General features: G+C 41.9%; 1 protein-coding gene and 1 long non-coding RNA gene across 3 annotated transcripts; both read right to left on the minus strand.

Annotated features, from left to right (window-relative positions):
- Positions 1 to 6,836: 6,836 nt before the first annotated feature.
- Positions 6,837 to 12,147, minus strand: LOC115634996. Of its 2 annotated transcripts, XR_003996490.1 has the most exons (4): positions 11,823 to 12,147; positions 9,844 to 9,901; positions 8,082 to 9,387; positions 6,837 to 6,878 (listed from the first exon to the last, which is right to left on the minus strand). XR_003996490.1 is itself a non-coding variant. In XM_030533175.1 (3 exons), exons 1-3 carry the CDS (start codon positions 11,955 to 11,957, stop codon positions 8,177 to 8,179), a joined length of 1,404 nt encoding a protein of 467 aa, XP_030389035.1. In that variant the 5' UTR covers positions 11,958 to 12,147; the 3' UTR covers positions 7,501 to 8,176. The 2 variants fall into 2 exon arrangements, 1 of the variants encoding a protein (XP_030389035.1); XM_030533175.1 differs by lacking the exon at positions 6,837 to 6,878 and having other exon boundaries at positions 7,501 to 9,387.
- A 5,089-nt stretch (positions 12,148 to 17,236) lies between these two features.
- Positions 17,237 to 19,936, minus strand: LOC115634999. The gene is made up of 2 exons (XR_003996491.1): positions 19,706 to 19,936; positions 17,237 to 17,423 (listed from the first exon to the last, which is right to left on the minus strand). It is a non-coding gene; the product is annotated as an uncharacterized LOC115634999 (long non-coding RNA).
- Between the last annotated feature and the right edge of the window lie 1,717 nt (positions 19,937 to 21,653).

Genomic DNA, 21,653 nt, shown 5'->3' on the forward strand with positions numbered 1-21,653 from the left:
TAATCACTGACACATTTTCGGACGCTCAGATAAATTCATCAAAGAGCTTGTGTGCTGTGCCTGGCTGGCTCACTTTGTGCTTTGGGGCTGCACAAGACCACAAAGGGGTGCTAGAAGGAGAAGGCTGGGACGGCTTGTTCTCTTTTATCACGGAGTACAAGGGGCAGAGCTATGGTTTTAGCTCAAGCACTGGAAAAAATAAATATAGAGATGAGGAGCTGGGTACCTTTATCAACCTCATATCTAAACTGGCCATTCTACATTGCACCTGTACAATTGGTGCATGTATGAATGGATGTTTATGCAAAGCAGACATTTGAGCATGCAAACACAGCATGCACATTAGGCACATGCATGTGTTTTCTGGGTACAGTTTAGGCACCCTGTATCTGAGTCTGAATGCTTCCTGTACCATCAGCTGTTACCTAGGGCACAAATGAGGCTCCACCATCCCTGTCTATCCTGGGTGGTTCTTTGCCTGTTCTTAAATCCCATAGATTTTCCCTCTCTGAGTACTGTATGACAAAGGGATTCTTTTGGTTGTCCCATTTTTTGTGTGCCCTATAACTAAGAACAATTTGGGCGACACCACACAGGAGACTGTGAGAGCCCACTCCTCTGGTGAGATTCAAGGCCTATCCAGAGATGGATTAGATGGTGAGGAAATCTGTTCTGGCTCCCTCCTCAGGGTTGCACTAAATGAGCCACTAGCAGTTCCTCCTCAGCTCACACACTTCTGGTTATGCCCTCAATCTTTTGTTTTTCAGATAAGCCATTTGACATGTCTCTTTTAATGTATTGCTATTTTGTAAGGAGCACCTTCAATGTACATGAACACAGAGGAATACGTGGGTGCTACACTGCCCCAAAGACTGTGGTTACACTACACTGCCATTTGTCTTAAAATCTCCCACAGCTGTAAGTCCCCTTGTGCAGCACTGCATATGACACAGCAGTTAAAACACTGGCAGCTGATCTACACCAGCACTTTCACCTCTGCTACCACAAATGGAGCTGCAAAGGTGGGAGATTTTAAAAGAAAAGAGAGAGCAGACAAGGTGAGATATGTACAGTCTGACTTAGACAAACAGTACACCATCATTAGGGCTCTTTCTCAAAGCAGGAGCAACCGACAATTTTCTTTTGTTGGTGAGTTATTGTTAAAAGGCATTGTCAGAAAAGTTTGTTTTAAGTGAGGGTTGACTTGAAGGGAAAATGATACTAGTCCTACTCTTCCACGTTCCGCCCACAAAATAAACTCCTGCCACATAAGTTGCCAAAATGAGAGTGTTCACAGTAGATTGTACAGATGTTTAAAATATGATAATATGAGTTCTCTGAGCTCCATTGGACTCCTCGAGGTTGACTCTCCTTGCGTGGGACATTGGACATGCCCCTGGGCTTTGCTAGGCTCCTGTAGCTGGCTCCTTCATGATGGCAGAAAAGTAAGTGATGGTATCTCCCAAACACGAGCTACTTGTGGCACCAAAAGGAGACAGTGTACAGTGCTGTGACTCTCCCTCTGCTTTCTTACATCAGCAATGAAATAATTAACAGTATTTACATTATCATCACTAGGCATCAGAGTTGACACTTCACACAGATGAATGGGGCAGTTCAAACCTCTCAGAGATAATGTTCCAGGCTCTCTGCAGACTCACATAGAGTATGTCTACTTAGCAGATAAGATGAGTAATTCCCCATACACCAGCTAATTCTGCTCAGGCTAGCACCTAAAAATAGCGGTGTGGCCTGACAGCTCTGCCTAGCTGCCCTGCCCAACCACACAGGTATGTACTTGGGTGGCTAGCCCAAGCCACTGCTTGTGCTGCCCATGGCCATGGTGCTATTTTTAGATTGCTAGCGCATATATGTCTGCCTACATGGGACTTTACACCTCCCAGCTGCTGTGTAGACATAACCATAGCCATCTCTGCATCTCTTAGACCCTGGTTCACAGTTCTGAAGTTTTCATCACAACCATGACAAACGAGAGAATTTGTTGTTGCTGCTCTTTTGAAATGAAAACTGACTGTGTGGAAAACAAGACAGGAATTTCAGTGAGCTGTCAGTTTGCCATACTATTGCATACCAGCTGAACCCCAGCTCTGCTTTTAACAAAGAATTGAAAGAACAGAAAGTGGGCACTAAACATAGCTATTGTTGCAAATCCAGTACTGTTTAACATTTTGGAAAAGAATCTAATTGATGACTTTTCTCCAGTGCACATGGTCTCATTCTACATAGTACTTAAAAGTTAAATGAAGTAATTTGACATGAAAAAATCTGTATCTGATTTTTTCCTATTATCATAGTGAAACATAAGTAGAAGCACTGGCAACACAGGACAAGTCATGTGGCCATTTTACTTTGATTTAGTGTTTTATACCCACAAATCTTCCCAAACGTGTTCTTGACACTGGTATGATAGTTCTTCAGCCATCCTCTTTTGGGAATCTGTCCTGCTGCTTACTTGATCATATTGCTAAGAGCTAGTGGAAGTAAACCAAGCAAACAGAATTTACCTTCTGTGTGTATGGCTGGAAGGAGAGGGTTCTGTGCCAGGGCCCATTACAAGAGGTAGAAGTCTGTCCACTATAAAATAACTCTTCTTGGTGTGTTTTGTCTTTGTAGGATGAACACTTGGGAAAAACAGATTTGGACTAGAGTTTTCTAAAGATATTTTTCTTTTATAAAAGCCCCCAAATAAAAAGCCGGTTGTTTTAAGGCAAAACATTTTTTTTATTTTGAACTCCACAGTTGTCCATTTATATATTTTGTTGCATTGATTCTATTTGCTCCACACATTCTAGACTTCATGAATGAGTAAGGAGAGAGCAGTCCACCTTTCTGGTTCTCAAAGTGTCATATTCCCCTTCAAGGCCACATTGACTACGGTGAGGCAAGGTCAGGGCCCATGTTAATAGTGCTGGCTGAGTATCTCCCAGCATAACTGCATGCATGAGACGCTCATGCCACTTTGAAATAAAGAGAGTTAATGTTTGAAAAATTGTATGTCTGATGTAATCTTGTGTTTTATTTTGTGACATACATGTGTTGGTGGAGTCACGAGCCATTGCTGACCTTCCAAAATGTATAGTGCAGACAGCCTCTGGATGGTCACACGTTTTCCCTACCATATGACCAATTCTTAGTATTCCTAGGCCTAGAGGCTTCATGATCATTGATTCGTACCACTTAGTTACACCTACCTTATTTCTGTCACTAGAGATGTGTGGGCCCCTTCTTGGTTTACTAACAGATAATTACAAAACTCATTGATTTCACTTACCTTCCTTCCCTAGTTCTTCATACTGCTCCAATTGATGGCAATAGCAAATCTCCACTTCATCTAAGTTGTTCAGGATCAGGCTCATAACAGATTCCCTGCTCCTGCACAAGAACAGATGGCTAATACTTCTACCCTCTTTTGAGAGCTAAACAAATGCTTACTCATGTCAGCCAGCAGGAAATGTGCGTAGAGAACAATATCACCTGCTTTCTCCACTGAGCACAAACACAGCAGCTCTATGACATGTCTGAACTTCAGTTCCTCTTTCTACTTGCAGGCAGGCAGGCTGCACCAGTAGAGTACTTCCAGAATGGGAGAAAAATTATGGTTAGCCTCTGTTTACGTTGACTTCCCAGTTCCTTGGCAAAAGCAGGCTCAGCTGCTGGTGTGACCTGGCTGAGCCACATCCCAGAACACAGGACTGTAGTAACAGAACTGTGTTACCCCATAATGTAGGTGTTACGACCATAGCCAAAAGAGCCCTGACTACAAATGATCATACCAGAGAGGGAATGAGTAAATATGGTGAAAATAAAGTGGGTGAGGCTACCTTTATGGGAGTTGAGAATGAGGAAGATAGACTAGTTAGAGTCCATTAGGGTGACTGGACTTCCTCCCAGATCTAGGGCTGCTGAGGAAGGACCCCCCTGTGAGTTTTTCCGAGCAATTCCCCATCTCTCTCTGGTTTCTCCTTGGGAGAGGACTGTGAAGCACGTGCATACCATGAGTCTGATCCAACGGCCATTGAATGCCCTCATTTCAGTGGGCTTTGGATCAGGCCCCATCATAGGAAACATTATTACTATTTTTAAAACTGAGTAGAGCTTCTGTGGAGCTTTGACCTATTTCAGTTAATGCTGCTGCTTTCTGCCAGGCTCTGCTGCTTTTTGCTATGGAGACCTTGCTTGTTGGTTACTGCAGCAACCTTGAATGGGACATCCCTTTTGGACGCTCTGTGGTTAAGTTAGTTATCCGAAGAACAAGAAATATACTGTGGGAATTGTTCAGCTTGTTAGTTTTACTAATGCTTAATCTGGATGCTGGCCACTGTCCAGGCTGAGAATGGCAGGAGGGTTGAGACATCCTGGGGGGAAGTTGCGCTGAGTCACATTTGGTTTGCTTTGTAGGAGGAAATACACTCTCCAGCCCTTTCTCTTTCTCTCAGTTTTTTAGCTTTGGTGGCTTGAATGCCTGGTGACCTTTGCTCACCTCTGTGCAGCTGCTACAACAGACCTGCTGGTATAATCCTTTGTGGGTCATTTTTAATGAAACATTCAAGCAGAGGACCTCTCCCTTGCCCAGGTGTGTTGCTTCAGTTGGAGTCTTTTGATGGGAACAGCTTAATCTTCTGAGTTATTTCAGAATTGGGAATTCGCAACAAACATTGCACAGTGCTTTGAAAATAGGTATTAGGCCAGATTCTGTATTCTCCAACACACTCACATCTCCATGGATTTAATTTGTTACCTTCGACGGAATGTCGGTTGGCAGCAGAATGTGACTCTTAGGCCATTGATAACACTAGGAAAAGAGGCCATGGTTGATGCTGTTAGGTAAGCTCCCCACTAGAGTCTATCATGACCAGCTATTTATTTATTTAAATTATGTTTTAATTATTTATTATTATTATTATTATTATTTCCACTGTGCTAACAAGCAGGATCCCCAGTCATAGATTCCAGAGCCAGAAGGGACCATTGTGATACAGGTCAGACTAGATGATAACACAGGCCAGGAAACTTCCCCAAAATAATTCCTAGCACAGCTTATCTTTTAGAAAAACATCCAATCTTGATTTTAAAATGGTTAGTGATGGAGAATCCACCACGATCCTTGGTAAGTTGTTCCAATGGTTAATTAATGTCCTGGGTAATGTTCTAGGTGCTGTGCAAACACAGAACAATGAGCATATAGTTTAATAGCTGTCTACACTACGGGCAAAGTCTTGGTAGTTGATGTGCCAGGCAGCATAGTGCCAATCACAATCTCTTCCTACCGTAGCTAAGGCCTCGCAGGGTATGTCTACACTGCTACTGGGAGCGTACCTTCCAGCTTGAGTAGACAGACATGAGCTAGCTCCGCTCCAGCTCGCACACTAATAATAGCAGTGTGGATGGGTCATAGAGGACCACAAGCTAAATATGAGTCAACAGTGTAACACTGTTGCAAAAAAAGCAATCCTCATCTGGGATGTATTAGCAGGAGCATTGTAAAGTGTAACCCTTCTGCCTTTCTGAGTTGGCAGCAACAAGGGCTGGGTTCAGTATCCAGGGGTTCCGTTTCAATAATACAATGCATAACCGGCTCAAGCCCCCACCATGGGGGTGTGGGACACTTACATACCACACCCCCTTGGGTGCCTCTAGGAGGCAATACTTCCCCTCTCGCAAGCACGGAGTCTGAGTGTAGCAAAATCCTTTTAATAAAGGAAGGAAACAATGCGGCATCCCATTGGAGAAACACCACAAACAGGATTATAACACAAACCATAAGCAAAAACCCACCTCCAAGTACTTTTAGCAATGTTCTTTCCCCCTTAGAGTCTTAAGCTCAATCACCCCAAAGTCCAACAACCCAAAAGTCTCTGGTCAGTGCCACCCCAGAATTCAAAAGTTTATCTGCAGAGGTTTACCCCCCCCCGCCTGGGTGGAAATGGGGGGCAGGAGTCCACACAAAGTGTTAAGGGGCACCTTACATGGGCCAGGGCCAACTGCTCTGCCTCTCCGTGGAGTTCTGCTGCAGCCTTCACCACGACCAGCTCCACCACACCAGCTGTGCCTGCAAACTGCTTCACTCCGCTCACTGTTCCATGGGCTGCTCCAACATGCTGCAAACTTCTCCGCTCTGCCAGCCGCTTAACGATAGGTCTTCAGGCTCCCCCACTAGTTAACACAGCACTCAGTGATTTCAGCTCTTAGTAGGGGAGCCCTGGTGCTGGTGCACCATTGGCCCAACATGAATTCAGCTCAACTGTCTCTAGATGGACTCCTAATGGAATCAAAATTAGCTCTACTCTTTTACAGTGGAGAGAAGATGTGCAATTGGTGTTCCAGGCCCTCAAAAGGGGGCCATACCATCAGGTACACACACCAGTCCCCAACCTCTCTCAATTCACTGGGTTTTGGAACCCATGTCCCTTGTCTAGCAAGTGTCACTTAATTTATATTGAGACATCTCTGTCATAAAGCAGTCTCGCAGTTCCTCATTCACATAATCAGGTGGCAACACTTTATTTATCCTGCCCCAATAACAAAGAAATTGGGGATCCCAGAGATGTCAAAATAACCATCCTAGGCTGCCTTGGGCTATGCTGGGTGTGCCCATGCAAATACCTGAGATTTCACACTTCCTGAAATTCTTTGCACACTTCCCATAATTCACCACCAGATGTCAGGGTAGAGCTCATCCTGACTTTGCTTACATAAGCAAGACACTAGAAGTAATTCTTCTGCTCTACTCTGCGCTGATTAGGCCTCAACTGGAGTATTGTGTCCAGTTCTGGGTGCCACATTTCAGGAAAGATGTGGATAAATTGGAGAAAGTCCAGAGAAGAGCAACAAAAATGATTAAAAGTTGAAAACATGACCTAAAAGGGAAGATTGAAAAAATAGTGTTTGTTTAGTCTAGAAAAGAGAAGACTGAGAGGGGACATAGCAATTTTCAAGTGCATAAAAGGTTGTTACAAGAAGGAGGGAGAAAAATTGTTCTCCTTAACTTCTGATGATAGGAGAAGAAGAAATGGACTTAAATTGCAGCAAAGGAGGCTTAGGCTGGACATTAGTAAAAACGTCCTAACTGTCAGGGTGGTTAAGCACTGGAATAAATTGCCTAGGGAGGTTGTGGAATCTCCATCATTGGAGATTTTAAAGAGCAGGTTAGACAAACACCTGTCAGGGATGGTCTAGATCAGGGGCGGGCAAACTTTTTGTTCTGAGGGCAACATCCGGTTTCGTAAATTGTATGGAGGGCCCATCCTCCACCCCCATCTGCTCCCCTCCCCTGGGGCTCCTTCCCACTGGCGGCTTCCAGCAGCTCCCATTGGCCTGCAGCGGTGAACCGTAGCCAGTTGGAGCTGCGATCGGCTGAACCTGCGGACAGAGCTTTCCCTGTATAAGCGGCGACCCCAGTTTGAAAAACACTGGTGTAGTGTAAACAGCTTTTCATCTGAGTTCCATGATTGCTTATTTTTAATGATGTAAATAATTTTCATCAATAGAAAAGGGGACATGAAATTTGTGTGGAATGCAGGTAACTTTGGAACTGACAGGAGTGGCACATGGAGGGGCACATGGGAGGCATTCTTCTCAAATTCTGGTGCCCAATGAGCATGCCTATACCAGTTTCCCAGGATGGTATGGGATGGGGGTGAGAACTGGAATCTTCATCAGAATGGCTATTTCTGTTCTTGATCCCAAGATGGCTTGCAGGAATTTTCTCATTTGTGCCAAGACCAGAGACACATTTTATTACACCTACTGACAATTATGTGCCCAAAATTAATACCTGTTTAGAGGAGAAATCATGGAGCTCATACTCACTTGAGCATTCCTGCCACAGAGACTGAATTGCAATGCATACCTAAGAAACCTGGGTGGGGTCAAAATGTACAAGTGAAGTGCTGCTTCTTATATGAAGAAGCCATGCCACCTGGGCTCTTCCCACACCCGCAGCTGTCACTACAGAGAATCTGCATAACTAGGAGCTTTGTGCTTTGCTATTTATTGAAACCGGCACATCCTGAGACCACCACAAAATAGCAGAGAATGCCATTTGTACTATTCCCACCCACCTAGTTCAGATCCCCCAGGGTTCACCAGGCATCAGAATCTCATCCATGCCAGGAACTGAAGTCAGCTGGGTGGTAAATCCAGTTGTATGGTACCTTCAATTGCTAATGTTGGGTGGTGCTGTTTCAGAACCTCCTCTTGTCGTGTCTGCCAGGAGAGGTGGGTTGTGGATCAGGTTGGCACCATCACTGCTTCCTGCCAGCTTCTCATAGTCTAGGCTCAGCTGCAGTGTGCTAGCTTGGTGTTTTCTCTCCCAGATGCTCTTGCGTTGTGTGTGGGTGTCACTGATAATCTGCCCAGCTGGGCCTTGGTTGGAATTTTCCCAGGTGTGGCCAACAGATACCCGGTTTGCCAATGTGTCCTTGACCAAGATGGTGCGAGATGCCGAAAAGGGGTGGGTGGACCGTTCAGCGGTGTGCTCTGGGTCGAGAGGCAGTGGGTTGACAAGATAAATGTAGACTTCGGCTCGCTGGACTAGTGGCAAGCTGTGGTGAAATTCAGTCCCAGAATGGTGCTCAGGACTCCTCTGATGATATGCCTGGGTCACTGAGTGGTAGTAATCATTGTTGAGACAGGTTCTAGACTCTGGGGTGGGAGCCAGGGCAGAGTACACTACCCGCTTAGGGCCTGGGAAGATTGGGCTGGCCATGAAGTGTGCCTCATTGACTTGGGGGTGAATGTGCACAGCAGAGCACTCTGAACGGAGGCTGATGGGTTCCTCTGCGTTTGGAACAGCAGATTGATGCAGGAAACTCTGCCGTCGTGTAGTTTCTTCTGCACTGTCCAAGCCAAGCTCTTTATCCCTAGTGACCCCCTTTGGGTTCTGTACATAAATGCCCCAGTCAGCCAAGCTGCCCCTAGCCTTGGCAACCTGCTCTGGGGAGCTGGTATGAAAACGCACTGATGACACAGTGGATCCAGCCGGGCACACTAGCTGAGGACTGTCACTGTCTGAGTGACAGGAGCTGGACTGGCTTGCCCAGTCACGGTAACGTTGACCTGGGTTAGGCCGGTTGTTCACCCGGCGGTGTTGCTGCTGGTGCCCATACCAACTGGCTTTCTCATCATCAGTGTCTTGATGGGTTGGCCTGGAACCATGGTAACCTTTGTCCTTCCTGTGACCCTGGGGGCAGTGGCTTTTCAGTCCATTTAGGTTGTTCATGTTCACGGTTAGCCTCAGAGGATCCAGAGTGCAGTGGAAGTGCAAGATGGAGATATTTCTCTGGCCTTTGGTCAGCACCCGCTCCTTCCGGCCACTGGAATTCTTGCTGCGGGAAATGGCTGTTAGAGCCTTGATCCATCCGTATGCTTCAGGGGAATGAAGAGGAAGAATAAAAAATGAAGAAATGAATTAACAGAAGTACAGTGTCTATGTGATGGCTAACCTATCATAGTAAATTCATGTAATCCCTGGCCAGACAATGTCTGGTTCCTTTCTTTCCTCTTCCCCAGACCTGCCTGCACAGTAACAGTGGAAGAGACAGAGAGGGAAGGTAAAGGACAGAAACAGAAAGAGAGAAACAAAAGGGGAGTGAAAGAGACACAAATAGGCTACATCTACACTAAAGATTTTGTTCTCAAATTTCCCACTGCTGCTAATCCTGGTGCAGCTTTGCTGGTGTTAGTAATGGTGAGCGGGAGCCCTAGTGTAGACAGGGTTCCTGTAGACACCAGCATTTAAAGCACTATTTCATCTAATAAGAACTGGCCAAAAACAGTTTAGAACAAACAAAATTGGACATTTCCTCATCTTCCCCAATTTACCTTTGGTGGTGAAATAATGGAAGAGTCTCTTCAGAAACTGACACAGGTAAATCCAGATCTGAAAGAAGGGAAGAAAGAGAGAAAACCAGTTGCCATTGTGGTTAGCGGCTTCTCTCTAGTACCGATACTTCTGCCTCCCTGAATTCCTGACCCTTTTCAAGTCAATGGGAGTTTCATCATTGACCTCAATAGGATCAGGATATCACCTCTGATCCTAGAGTGGAGCAGCAAATGGCTTTCCCATTCCATGAGAATTTTCAAGATTTTGAAGCATTTTCCCATTTTGAACTGGGACAAAAAGTCAATCTAAAATTTTTTCACAAACCAAAAATCTGAAAAAAAAAAATTTGGTTTGAGTCAATCAAAACGTTTCATTTTGGTTTTGGCTTTTTTTAAACTATAATTTAACTTATATTTTGAAATCAAAATATAACTTTCCATTTTAAAAAGTCAGTTCATTGTAATCAACCCTTTCCTACAAACAGCTTCAATTCCAATGAATTGGCATTTTTTGATGAAAAAACATTCGTTAAGAAATTCTTGACCTAGTTGTAACTGAAACACAAGTGTAAGAGCCTTCAAAATATTCAGTATCCAGTGAGCAAACTTGTAATATGATCACACCTGAAATTGCAGGGGAAACTTGCTAGGAATTGCCCACCCATTCTTGCTGCAAAACAAAAAACCAAAACCCCCATGATCTTCAAGATGCCTTGGCCCTAGTATCACATGGGGGATATTTGGGCAGTCATAACTCTATGGACCTTATTAACAGCAATAGAACAGAACTGTATTCAGAATAGGAATAGATCTGTAATAGTGGATCAGACACCCATATCTATCCTGTATCCCACGCCACTGCTCCACTTAATCTGCTATTTCCCTCTCCCCCAAACTGCTATATTAAATCAGGCCACAGGTCCAATTGGTCTAGAATCCCAGTTCCTGACATATCATATCAGATCACTAATCCAGCGAATTTGATCTCTCTCGTCCAGAGTGACCGATGCCTTTAGAAGAAAGTGTTAAAATCCCTAATGCAGCTAGCCAACTGTGGAATGCCATTCAGGGGGAGGAAATGCCCTTTAGCTCCCTGCTGCAAGAGATCAGCATAACAGCTAATTACCCTTCTCTGAGGAGGCATAACTACAAATGTTATTAGCCATAAAGTTATCTAGCCTCCTTTTTCAAACACAACAAATGAACAGGGATCATTCACTGCAGAGGGGCAGCCAGCTGTGGGGTGGATTGTGCCAGCTGACCAGGGATGACCACTTTAGGATAGGAAATAAAGACTATATGCAATTGGGCCTGAGAGAGGAGAGAATCAGTCATCACTGAGACAGGAATTTGAGCAAGACAGAATGATTAAACTCTTTGTCTTTTACATAAATTGCCATATGATCTTAGATGATCATAAGTGCTCAGAAGACCTTTTCTGTCTTATCCAGAAGGTTTAAACCAGCACAGCACCACCTAGTGCCATATCAGGGCAGTAGATTAGTTGTAACTCAGGGAAGAATCTCACACTGAGTCACCCCCAGCAATCCATGCGGCACAGCTCCCCCTAGCACCAAGCTATCACTACAGAATGGCAAAAAAGCCCAGTGAATCACCCACTATAATACGGTACCCCCTAACGTCGCAATGCGGCAGTGGCATCAATACTGACTCAGAGGAGAGCATGCTCTCTAATTAGTAACCCACGCCACTCCCTCCAACACAGCACTGCTTACCACTTTATTTTTTTATTTTTATTTATTTTTTTAAGCTATGAGATAAGCACCCAGAGCATGGGATGAACCTCTAAAATATTTTTCTTAATTCCAGTAGATAAATAAAATGCTTGGACATGGGTCAGCACTGATTCAGGAGAGGAGCACCTAGCTAGGGCCCTGTGGTTAGTAATGACTCAGAGAGAAGTGTCTTGGGCCTAATAGAAGAAGCAACCCTCCCCACCCACAACATTGCTTGCTTACCAGGCGGGCAATTTTGATGGCATTTTCCAGTAAGGCAAGGAGCCCCAACAAGAGTAGGATGGTAGCTAGGACATTCTGGTAGGACTCACTGATGGAAAGGCAGCTATTAGGAATCTTCTCTCCTAGCAGAACCATAGTTAGAAAAGGAGTTGGCAGGGGTTAGTACACCATCTTTACTCTTGTCTTCCCAATGGTGCTGGTCATGGCAACAGCAGCACCAAAGAAAGGTGCCCAGGTAGTGAGGTGGATAAGCTAGGTCAAACCATTGTGATCATGGACCTATGTCACTCTTGGATATGACTCAGACTGCCATATGGACCAAGTATCTTAATAGCCACAAGGACTCCAGGCCAACCAGGACTTAGTAGAAGGCTCCAATGAAACAGATTTTCTTAGGCAATTCTCTCTAGTGATCTCTCCCGCCCCATCCCTATATATCATCTTTATCTTTCTTATCTGCTGTCTCTCTCTTTCATTTCTGTTATATTTCAAGAATTAGATATACAGAGATGTACATTATATTACGAAGCACTACGCATATATAATTTGTGTATATCAAGTCCCTTTTTTGAATGAGCTAACCTGCTTTAGCTGCCCCAAGAAAGATCTGTATTTGTAGGTCAGGTTCAGTTTGGGGGTCTGAATTCTATTTTAACCTTCTGGAATTTATGTTGGAATGAAAAGAGAATGGTTTGGTTCAAGTTTTGATATGAAAATTAGGGGATCTTATGCTTACACAGAAAGTTGCAGGTAGCTTTGTTGTCAGTGATGGTTTGTCAAATTTTGCGGCCAGACGCTTAAGGATTTGAAAATAAGTTTGGAATGGAGAGTTGAGGGGGTTAACTGGCATTTGAGGGTTCAGATTTAGGGCCAAATTCTCTGCTAGTGTAATTCCACTGACTCCTCTGTGGGTGTAACTGCTGAATTTAGCTCTCCGAGCCACATCTTATTTTACCCAAACTGCCTTGCTCTGCTCCCTAGTAGATTTCCTAATTTTCCTACTTTATATTAAAAGGAGGCTGTAAACTAACAGCCAAACCTTTAGATTTTGTAACCCAAACTGTTATAAAACACTGAAAACAACATAAATGTTTCCACCTTAAAAAAAAACAAAACCAAAACCCAAAATAAAATCAACCCCAACACAAACAAAAAACAGTGGAAACAGTTATTTGAAGACAAGTTAACATTCCTTCCAGTGCCAGAAATTCTACATCCATTGATTTTCATTATGTGAGCTGGGAAATATGCAGAATAAAGAAAGGCAGAAATAATTGTGACATACTGTAGATTTTAAAAGCTCATGTTTAATGATTATTATATAACAGGTAAATAAATGCTTGTTTACACCTCACAATTTTTCTACTTATGTAGGCTTTTAAACTGAGCCCATAATAATATCCAAGATGACAGAATGTCATCTTTGTATACACCAACTGTGAGAGAGGTTAGCAGAGTGGAGTGTATCCCTCTGTCCTACCGCAGATCAAAAGAGGAGCTGAAAAAGCATTCAGTAGATAAGCCCCACTTGTGCATAAAGTAATCCAGGGCAAGGCTATTGCTGTTCACTCCAGCAAAGGGGAATTTAGCAGCCGTAACAATAATGGAAGCTGCTACTGCACTTCCCCTGCCAAGATAAAAAAAAATGAAGTGACACTGGCCACACTTTAAGGTTAGTTGGTTGTAATGGTTTTGACTCTCAGTTGCTAATAGCCTCCTGACATTAATGTGAGTCATCTTCCATATATGGATAAGCAAAGCGAAGGTTCTAAGCTCCTGGGAAGGCACTTGGGAAACAGGATCAGTATAAAATATCCACATTTAGAGTTAAACATTGCAGCACATCCTCCCAAGGCACTTGGGAAACAGGATCAGTATAAAATATCCACATTTAGAGTTAAACATTGCAGCACATCATGCAAGTTATCTAATATATGGCTACAGGCAGCACAGGTTATAGGGCACCAAAGCAGCTGCACTGACAAGTTAGGCCCAGCTCTAATAGGCAGTGGAGATCAATAATTAGTGCAGTAATTAATACTCAGACCTTAGTGGTTCAAGAGCCAAATTAGCAACCAGTATTACCCAAAAGCCAAAGTAGTGTGGATTCAAAGTATATAAAACAATAGCACTATTCATATTTAAACAGTATGACAGGAAATATTTAGTTTTTATATATACATATTATTTTCACAGCAAATAAGTTAATAACTTAGCACAAGTTGATATTTGAATTGGTAATAACATAGTAAAAGCATCCTGACTGGTTACTAACTTTAATATAATGTGCTGAAAAGAGCCATAGGAGACACACTATTCACGGCTCCCGAGCCTCAGTCCGAGTATCACTGAATTAGAGCATAAAACTGGAAGACAGGATTCCACAGTTCTACTGCCAGCTTCGTCACTGACTCCCAGCACCTTCAAGCCAGCCACTATTTCTGTGCTTCAGTTTACTCATCTGTAAATTGGAGATAATGCTAGCTACCTAAGGTACATTACCCGGGGGGCTGGACTTGCTTGTAAAGCACTATAAGTGCTAAGTATGATAAATACAATCATATTCAAAATAAGCCTGGAATATTTCCTAGCTGATGGCCACAGTAATTCCAAATGTTTACTCTGTACAAACAGATTTCTTTAAAACAGAAAAGAGATGCAATATTCATCAGTGTCAGCTTTCTAAAGGGAAAGGTGCTCTCCTACTGACTAATTACACCGTGTATACGTTCAGCTAGAAGAGACACTTCAATAATTTAGTAGGAGTGGGCAGGTAACCTAGGAGCTTTTGTCTGGTTGACAGTCTCTTAAATCAGGTGAAACCTAATCTCTGGTTTGTATATGCAAGGAAGTGCTTTGGTGTAGCTCCTGTATCAAACACCACTGAAGAACAGGTAAAAGATAGATAACTCTTAGTAGGGAGAGATTACAGCTGCTTTGTATACATAAAGTACATATGAGTAAAGGTCCAGGATTCTCCTTGTTATAGTAATAGGACAATGCTGAAGGTTGCCTGCAGATGAAGAAATAATTGGGTTGGGATTTTTTGAGCTTCTCTTTTTACATCTTTATGATGTAAAAAACCCAACAAGCGTGTGTGTTTGGGTTTTGTTTTACACCTTGGAAATTTCTTCCTAAATTCTGCCTTGGGGGGGGGGCATTAAATTTTTATTTGAAAGAGAGTGATTGAGAGGGGAAATGGTGGGACTGTGACATCAGAGATGCCATATAAGTGAAACCTGATTAATAAAGACTGGTTTCATGAATATTTTAAATTCGTATTTAACACAACCAGTTAAACACTTGGGAGATAACCAGCTTTATTCAAAATTCAAACACCCTTCACCTTTAATTGAACATCAATTTTCTGGTAGTGTTGGAAGATGCTCTTGTCTAGTCCAGTGTTTGTCAGACTCCTTAAAGGCAGGGGACCATTTTTCCCCTCCAAGCTTTGTGAGCACTTTGTTATATGGTAATTAATTGCAGTCACAGTTTTGCTCTCCTCTGTATAGGGGTTCAGGCTCTAACAGCCTTTTTTGGGCAGCCATGAAGTGACACAAGTAAGCTCATTCCACTCCAAGATACTGACTAATTTGCAACACGGGAAAATAAATCTTTTGTATAGAAAATAGAAGGCATCCTCCTCTGGGTATTTAAAACAAAAATACCTTCTCCTTTGTTGCAACCTAATGCACTCCAAAGGCATAAAAATTAAATTACACTTCAGAAACGTCTTCAGGATCAAGAGCTCAAAGCCAACCCTGACAGGGATGATTTAACAATATTTGGAGACAGGGATAGAACCCAAAAGAAGCAGGAAAGTCACATACTAAGCCCAACTTTGGGAATATATATGAAGTGCACAGACCTGAGCTTGAGAATCCTTTTTACTAAGATTGTTCCTTATTGTATATTCTCCAGTGATTTGTCCTGGCCAATTTTATGATGCAAGTGACCCTCCAGGGGCTATTCATTATCACAGCCCCCTGAATAACACTTTCCCCCCCGATATTAATTCCAAATACACCAGCAAGAGGTTTGGCACTTTTAAAAAAGCATGGGTTATCAATGGTTTCAGAGTGGTCATCAATGTACTCTCAAAGCACCATTTAGAGCAGGGGTCGGCAACCTTTGACATGCGGCTCGCCAGGGTAAGCACGCTGGAGGGCTGGGCCAGTTTGTTTACCTGCTGCGTCCACAGGTTTGGCCAATCGCGGCTCCCACTGCCCACGGTTCGCTGCTCCAGGCCAATGGGGGCTGCGAGAAGCCGCGGACAGCACATCCCTTAGCCCGCGCCGCTTCCTGCAGCCCCCATTGGCCTGGACCGGCGAACTGCGGCCAGTGGGAGCCGCCATAGGCCGAACCTGTGGACGTGGCAGGTAAAACAGGCTGCTTACCCTGGCGAGCTGTGTGCCAAAGGTTGCCGACCCCTGATTTAGAGTGAAGAATCCCACAACACTTTACAAAACTATATCCACCCAATCCTAATTTCTGAGGTAAAACACTACATAAAAGCCTAGGATAGGCAATAAATACTGTAGCCAATTAAAAACAGCAGCAAGAATGTGGTTACTCAAATTGAAATCTAGGCAAGACTACAGGACTAAGGCCCCCATCCCTCTTCCTGCTTCCAGATCTTGAATGAACAAAACATAAGGTTTATGTTTCATTTGAAAGGAAAGCACTCTGTCCCATCACACTACGCTGCAGTTCTGATTCTGTTTGCACTGAAAAAGGATGCATTATCACTTGGTAATTCACATTCATCACTTGCTGCAGGAGTCTGGTTTAAGAACATTTTCAGGACCATCAACCAGGCCTACAGGTTATCTTACAAACCTAGCAAAACTGACTTTTCCTGCTCCTGCTTAAACGTGTTCGTTCACAGCCTAAAGTGGTATAGCAGCAGACTGTAATTAGTTGTTTATGAATTAATATATCTGCTTTTATGGAATGTAGCATATAAGTTTGTAAATTCCAAGAATGATCTTGTATCTATTAAGAGTGGTCAAACTTTTAGTGTTAGTATATAGCACTTAGAGGCATATTGGCTTGGCTGCTACAGATCCTTACACACAGTAAAAATCCTGAAGGCCTCAGGTTGAGTTTTGGCTGCTCCATATTGGATAGAGTTGATCAGACAAAAAATCCTATTAAATATTTGATTATTTACGAGAAAAAAAACTGGACTCTCCAAAGTCCTCAGTTTCATCCACTTCTGCATCAGAAATATAGCAGATATATATTTACACTTGTAATTTCCTACAGAAGCTTTAAGGTACAGTGGGGGGTTGTATATAACAGTCATCATTACTCCATTTAAAGATTTTCTGGAAGGTCCACCATCAATGGTGCCACCTTCTGGTATAAACAGAGATTTACAACAGCAAGTTTAAATTGAAGGAACTCTTCAGTTGAAGTACAGAGCATTTATTCATCACAACATAACCAGCCAGAATTGGCAAAATATGTGCTCATATCCATTGGGTAAATACTTTATGATGCAGCATTAACAACAGGGGTTCCCAAATGGAAAGTAAGATTAGTTGCTTCCTGGTTAAACACATTGCACAAATGAAGTTCTTCCAAAACAGTTCACGCCTTTAAAATAAAGAAAAAAGGATTTGTAATTCGTATGTTTTGAGAAAGTACATCTTATGATACAGGTGAAATTTCAGCCACAGATTAAGTAAACAAAGCCATTGGTTCCCTCATCCTCAGCCATTACAAGCACCTTCCATCCCAATGGTTATGTATCCAAAGGAAGTATCAAATATGTTGCGTTTGAGTAATCTGGAAGTAGGATTAATACAACAGACAATCAGAATAATAAATTTCCTTAGAAGAAAGAACAAGCAGATTTGTTATCTTCATCTGGTTACATCCTTTTAGTCTACGAATTCAGAACAACACAGTCTCAGGCCCGGGTTCAGGAAAGCACATGATTCACTTTAAAAACATATGCTTAAGTCTCACTGAAGTTGATGAGACTAATGCACATGCTTAAAGTGTTCTTCCTGAATTGAGATGGTTTCCTGAATCAAAGCCTAAAGTACTACGTTTGTGATACAAAAAAATCAGTGCAAAACAATCATTGTTACTGGGACTTTAATATAAATCCAGGTCAAGATTAGTGTCAATCCTAGCACATCTGGAAAAGAGATTAGACAGAAGAACAGAGCATCATCTTAAAGATAATCACATAATTAACAAGGTATGTGTGTTATAATTGGAAGATATTTGTACTAGTTAATTTAAGGTATTTTATGCTTCTATTCAGAATAAAAACAGATACCATACTACATTTGATAATTAGTTATTATTTAGATGCAGTGCAAAAGGGCATGCCACGTCCCAATTTAGGATTATTAGTACAATTATAATCTCTTTCAAAAAGCACCGGATCTCTGGGGTGCAAATATTAAAACCCTTACTTAGCCAACTCCCCAAAAAAACTGATAGTAAGGCTGTAGAATACCTTAAAACTCTTTTCAAAATGGTAATGCAGTTAAATACAATTATGAAATTTGCAAATTTCATGTTTGCACCTTATAATAGAAAAAGCTGGGGAACCGGATGGTTGGAGATGTAAATGGTAAAGGGATACAAAGTCCATCTAGAGTTCTACGTCACATCCAGTCAGTAGCAAAAAAGAACTTGTCTATCCCTCTAGTCTATTTTCCCTAAGATTTCTTACTGTTAGCACTAATTAAACTCTACCAACAATACCAATACTGGGACAACAAAAATACATGAGGTGCATATAGCTGTGGTCATTTTAAGCACCACGCAGTGTAGACCTTTTGAGCATGGGTTGACAAAGAGCCTTAAAAAAAGACTGACTACCTGGGGCATTGTCTACACTCGCCGTCTTTCCATCACTGTCACTGCTGAATCTGAACCAATGCTAGCAATGGGGGAAATTTCAGCAAAAGCATGTCTTACAGTGACAACTTTTTAAAAGAACACTAGGCATAAGAAATGGCAGGTTTGGGACCCAAGATCTCTCAGTCCTAGTCATTTTTCCTTGTCAAGCAACTCTACGCAAGGTAGAGCTAGTCAGTTTTGTTGTCAAAACAGTAACAAATTTTGAAGATTTTTTTTTCCTTGTTAGAAGAGTTTGGTTCTAGTGAAGTTTTTCTTTTTGATTGAAAGACCAGAAATTCTCATGAGAAATTTAATTAGCATTTTCAGACCAGCTCTAATGCAAAGCTTAGGGGCACTATTTCAGTTACTGTTCCTGGTAGTGAGTCATCATGCAGTACAATCATAAACCCAAATGAGAGTCAGATAAAAATATCAGTCTGGTTGCATCAGCTCTGCACGTTCGATACCATTAACTTTGCCTCTGTACGACATACAGGAATATTTCTTTTGTTGTTCCACTCTAACAAGTCTTGCCATTCTAATCCCATGATTAGATAGGGGCATGCTATATTACAGGACTATAAAAGCAAGATTAGACTCAATAATTACACAGGAGTGTCAATGCTGGAAGTCTAATCTTTAAGGATGGCTCATGATGTCCTTTAAATATCAAGACTATTACAAGTGGATTGGGTACATGCCATCCCCCACCAAAATCAAACTTTGTAAGATTTTTTTAAAATATACTTTTGAAAGACAACTGCACATGAAAAATACATGGACTAATTTGGACACAGATGCTATGATTTCATATTTAAATATGTAGCTTCTCAACTTCCATGTGCCTAATTACCAGATTTGTGTGCACAACATAGCCATTGCATATGGTAATTAGGCACAAATAAACACATAAAACAGTAAGCAAATCTGGTCATGTTCTTATGCCAACTGTTTTAGTTTTCTAAACCTACTTTATTAATTAACATCCTTGAATGGCAAAAGTTCAATTCTCTAACCTAGGTAGTTGATCTGGTCATTTTTGTAAAGGTTTCTCTCCACATACTCATATCACTTCCTTGGCTTGCTGATTAACAGAGTTGGTGTATGTTCCTAGATATATTTCTTCTGCTCTCCTTAGAATTTGAGCAATATAAACAAAGAGAATATAGTCATAAAAGTGAACTTAGAAATTTAAACTAGGTATTGATCTATTAAATTATATAATATATATGTTTAACTTTAGATACTCCCCACTTACCTTATATATATTGGCCAGAAATAAATGCCATAGTATGTTGTGTATATGTAACATTGAGTTGTATGTAAATAAGGTCTTCCTGCATGTGTGAACTTGGATGGAGTATGGATCCAGCTGTGTGTATTTTAGATGATGATCCCACAGCACCTCCAGCCATAGTAAGATATTGCCAAGGCATTTTTCTAACCGTGGTAAAGGGAAACAAGTCAAGTTTGGATCCTGACTTTGTTGTCATAGTTGGTTATATCTAGTATACCAAAGTGCATAGGAAAGCAATTGAAAATATTTCTTTCTAAACTTAACCTGAATAAACATGTGACAGCTAAATATTTTTGAACCTTTGCTGATGGGCAGAAGACATGAATTCCTATAGGAATCAGTTTTCAACACATTAATATGCAGCTAAACTGCCACACACTATAATGAAAATATAATTTGGCCAAATTCACCACTCACATAAGCAGTCACAATTCCACTTAAGCTAGTGGACTTGCACCTGCTTAGCCAGTGACAAATTAATTTCTTTTCTATATTTACTAAAATGTGGATATTTGAACAAGATATCAGATTTTTAAACGCTTAACTAAAAACAGTACATTCAGTTTCCCCCCCTTCTCGCTCCCCCCCCCCCCATGGTGCCAGTGGGAGTTGCACACAGGTCAGAAAACATTTTTTTGAATCAACTGTTACACTTACCCCATGAATGTGGATGAAGGTTAATGTTGTATCCCACAAGCACATATGTTGCAATAACTCATGAACAAGTTGCCAGTTATGCTGTTTTAGGCCACAGTCACCTACATACATTTACACAATTGAGCAAAAAAAATTAATTTAGCATAAAAACATTTTTTCTATATTAAAAATCTGGGGTACAAATGTACTCCAAATGTGTTGCACAGTTATCCTGTCTTTTTAGTAGTTTTATGTACGTTTGCGTCGAGTGAGAATATCTCGTAGTGTAATAGTTAGCATTTGCTAACTGATAATGCATTGCACTAGCAGCGGTGCTGCATATAGTTATCCTAAAGTATAAGGTAATCCAGGGAGGTTTGTCCTTTCAAATCCAGGCTTGTTGGGTATCCCCAATACAAAGCAGAATGATGCTGGCTTTCTTTGCCTAACATTCTTGTGGAGAGTTTTTTATCCAGGTATCATGGCCCTTCAAATACTGCAGACTCAGAGATTCTTGAGGGGGACTTGTGTGTGTTGCGCTATTCAAGATGGAAAATGAAGAGCACAATATTCTGACCATATAAAAATGATTTGCAACTCTGAACGCAAGTTGTCATGAGATGACAACATATTATGTGATAGTGCCTTTGTGCCAGATTGCGTTGACAGTTGGTCTGAGAAGGAAGACCATGTTTCCGTTGATTGTTTATCAAGTTAGTCTTCAGCCAATGAGGATATTGTGTTCAGCCCTGGTACAAGATTGGATGAAATATAGTGGGGGATACCTTCTTCACAAGTATTCAGCTTATTGAAGATCTGCTTAACAAAAATTTGACCTATGCTGGAACAATGCGATGAAACAAGATAGATATACCCAATGAGATGCATCCACATAGCAACAGAGAAAAATTGTTGTCATCAGTGTTCGGGTTTGCTGGGCTACTCAACTTGGTTTCCTACACTCCAAAGAAGGGCAAGTCAGTAATAATGTATCAAGACAAGGCTGTTGGAGGAGACAAAAAGAAATCGCA

Source organism: Gopherus evgoodei, chromosome 14 (assembly GCF_007399415.2).
Source record: "Gopherus evgoodei ecotype Sinaloan lineage chromosome 14, rGopEvg1_v1.p, whole genome shotgun sequence".
In the NCBI taxonomy this organism is placed as follows: domain Eukaryota; kingdom Metazoa; phylum Chordata; order Testudines; family Testudinidae; genus Gopherus; species Gopherus evgoodei.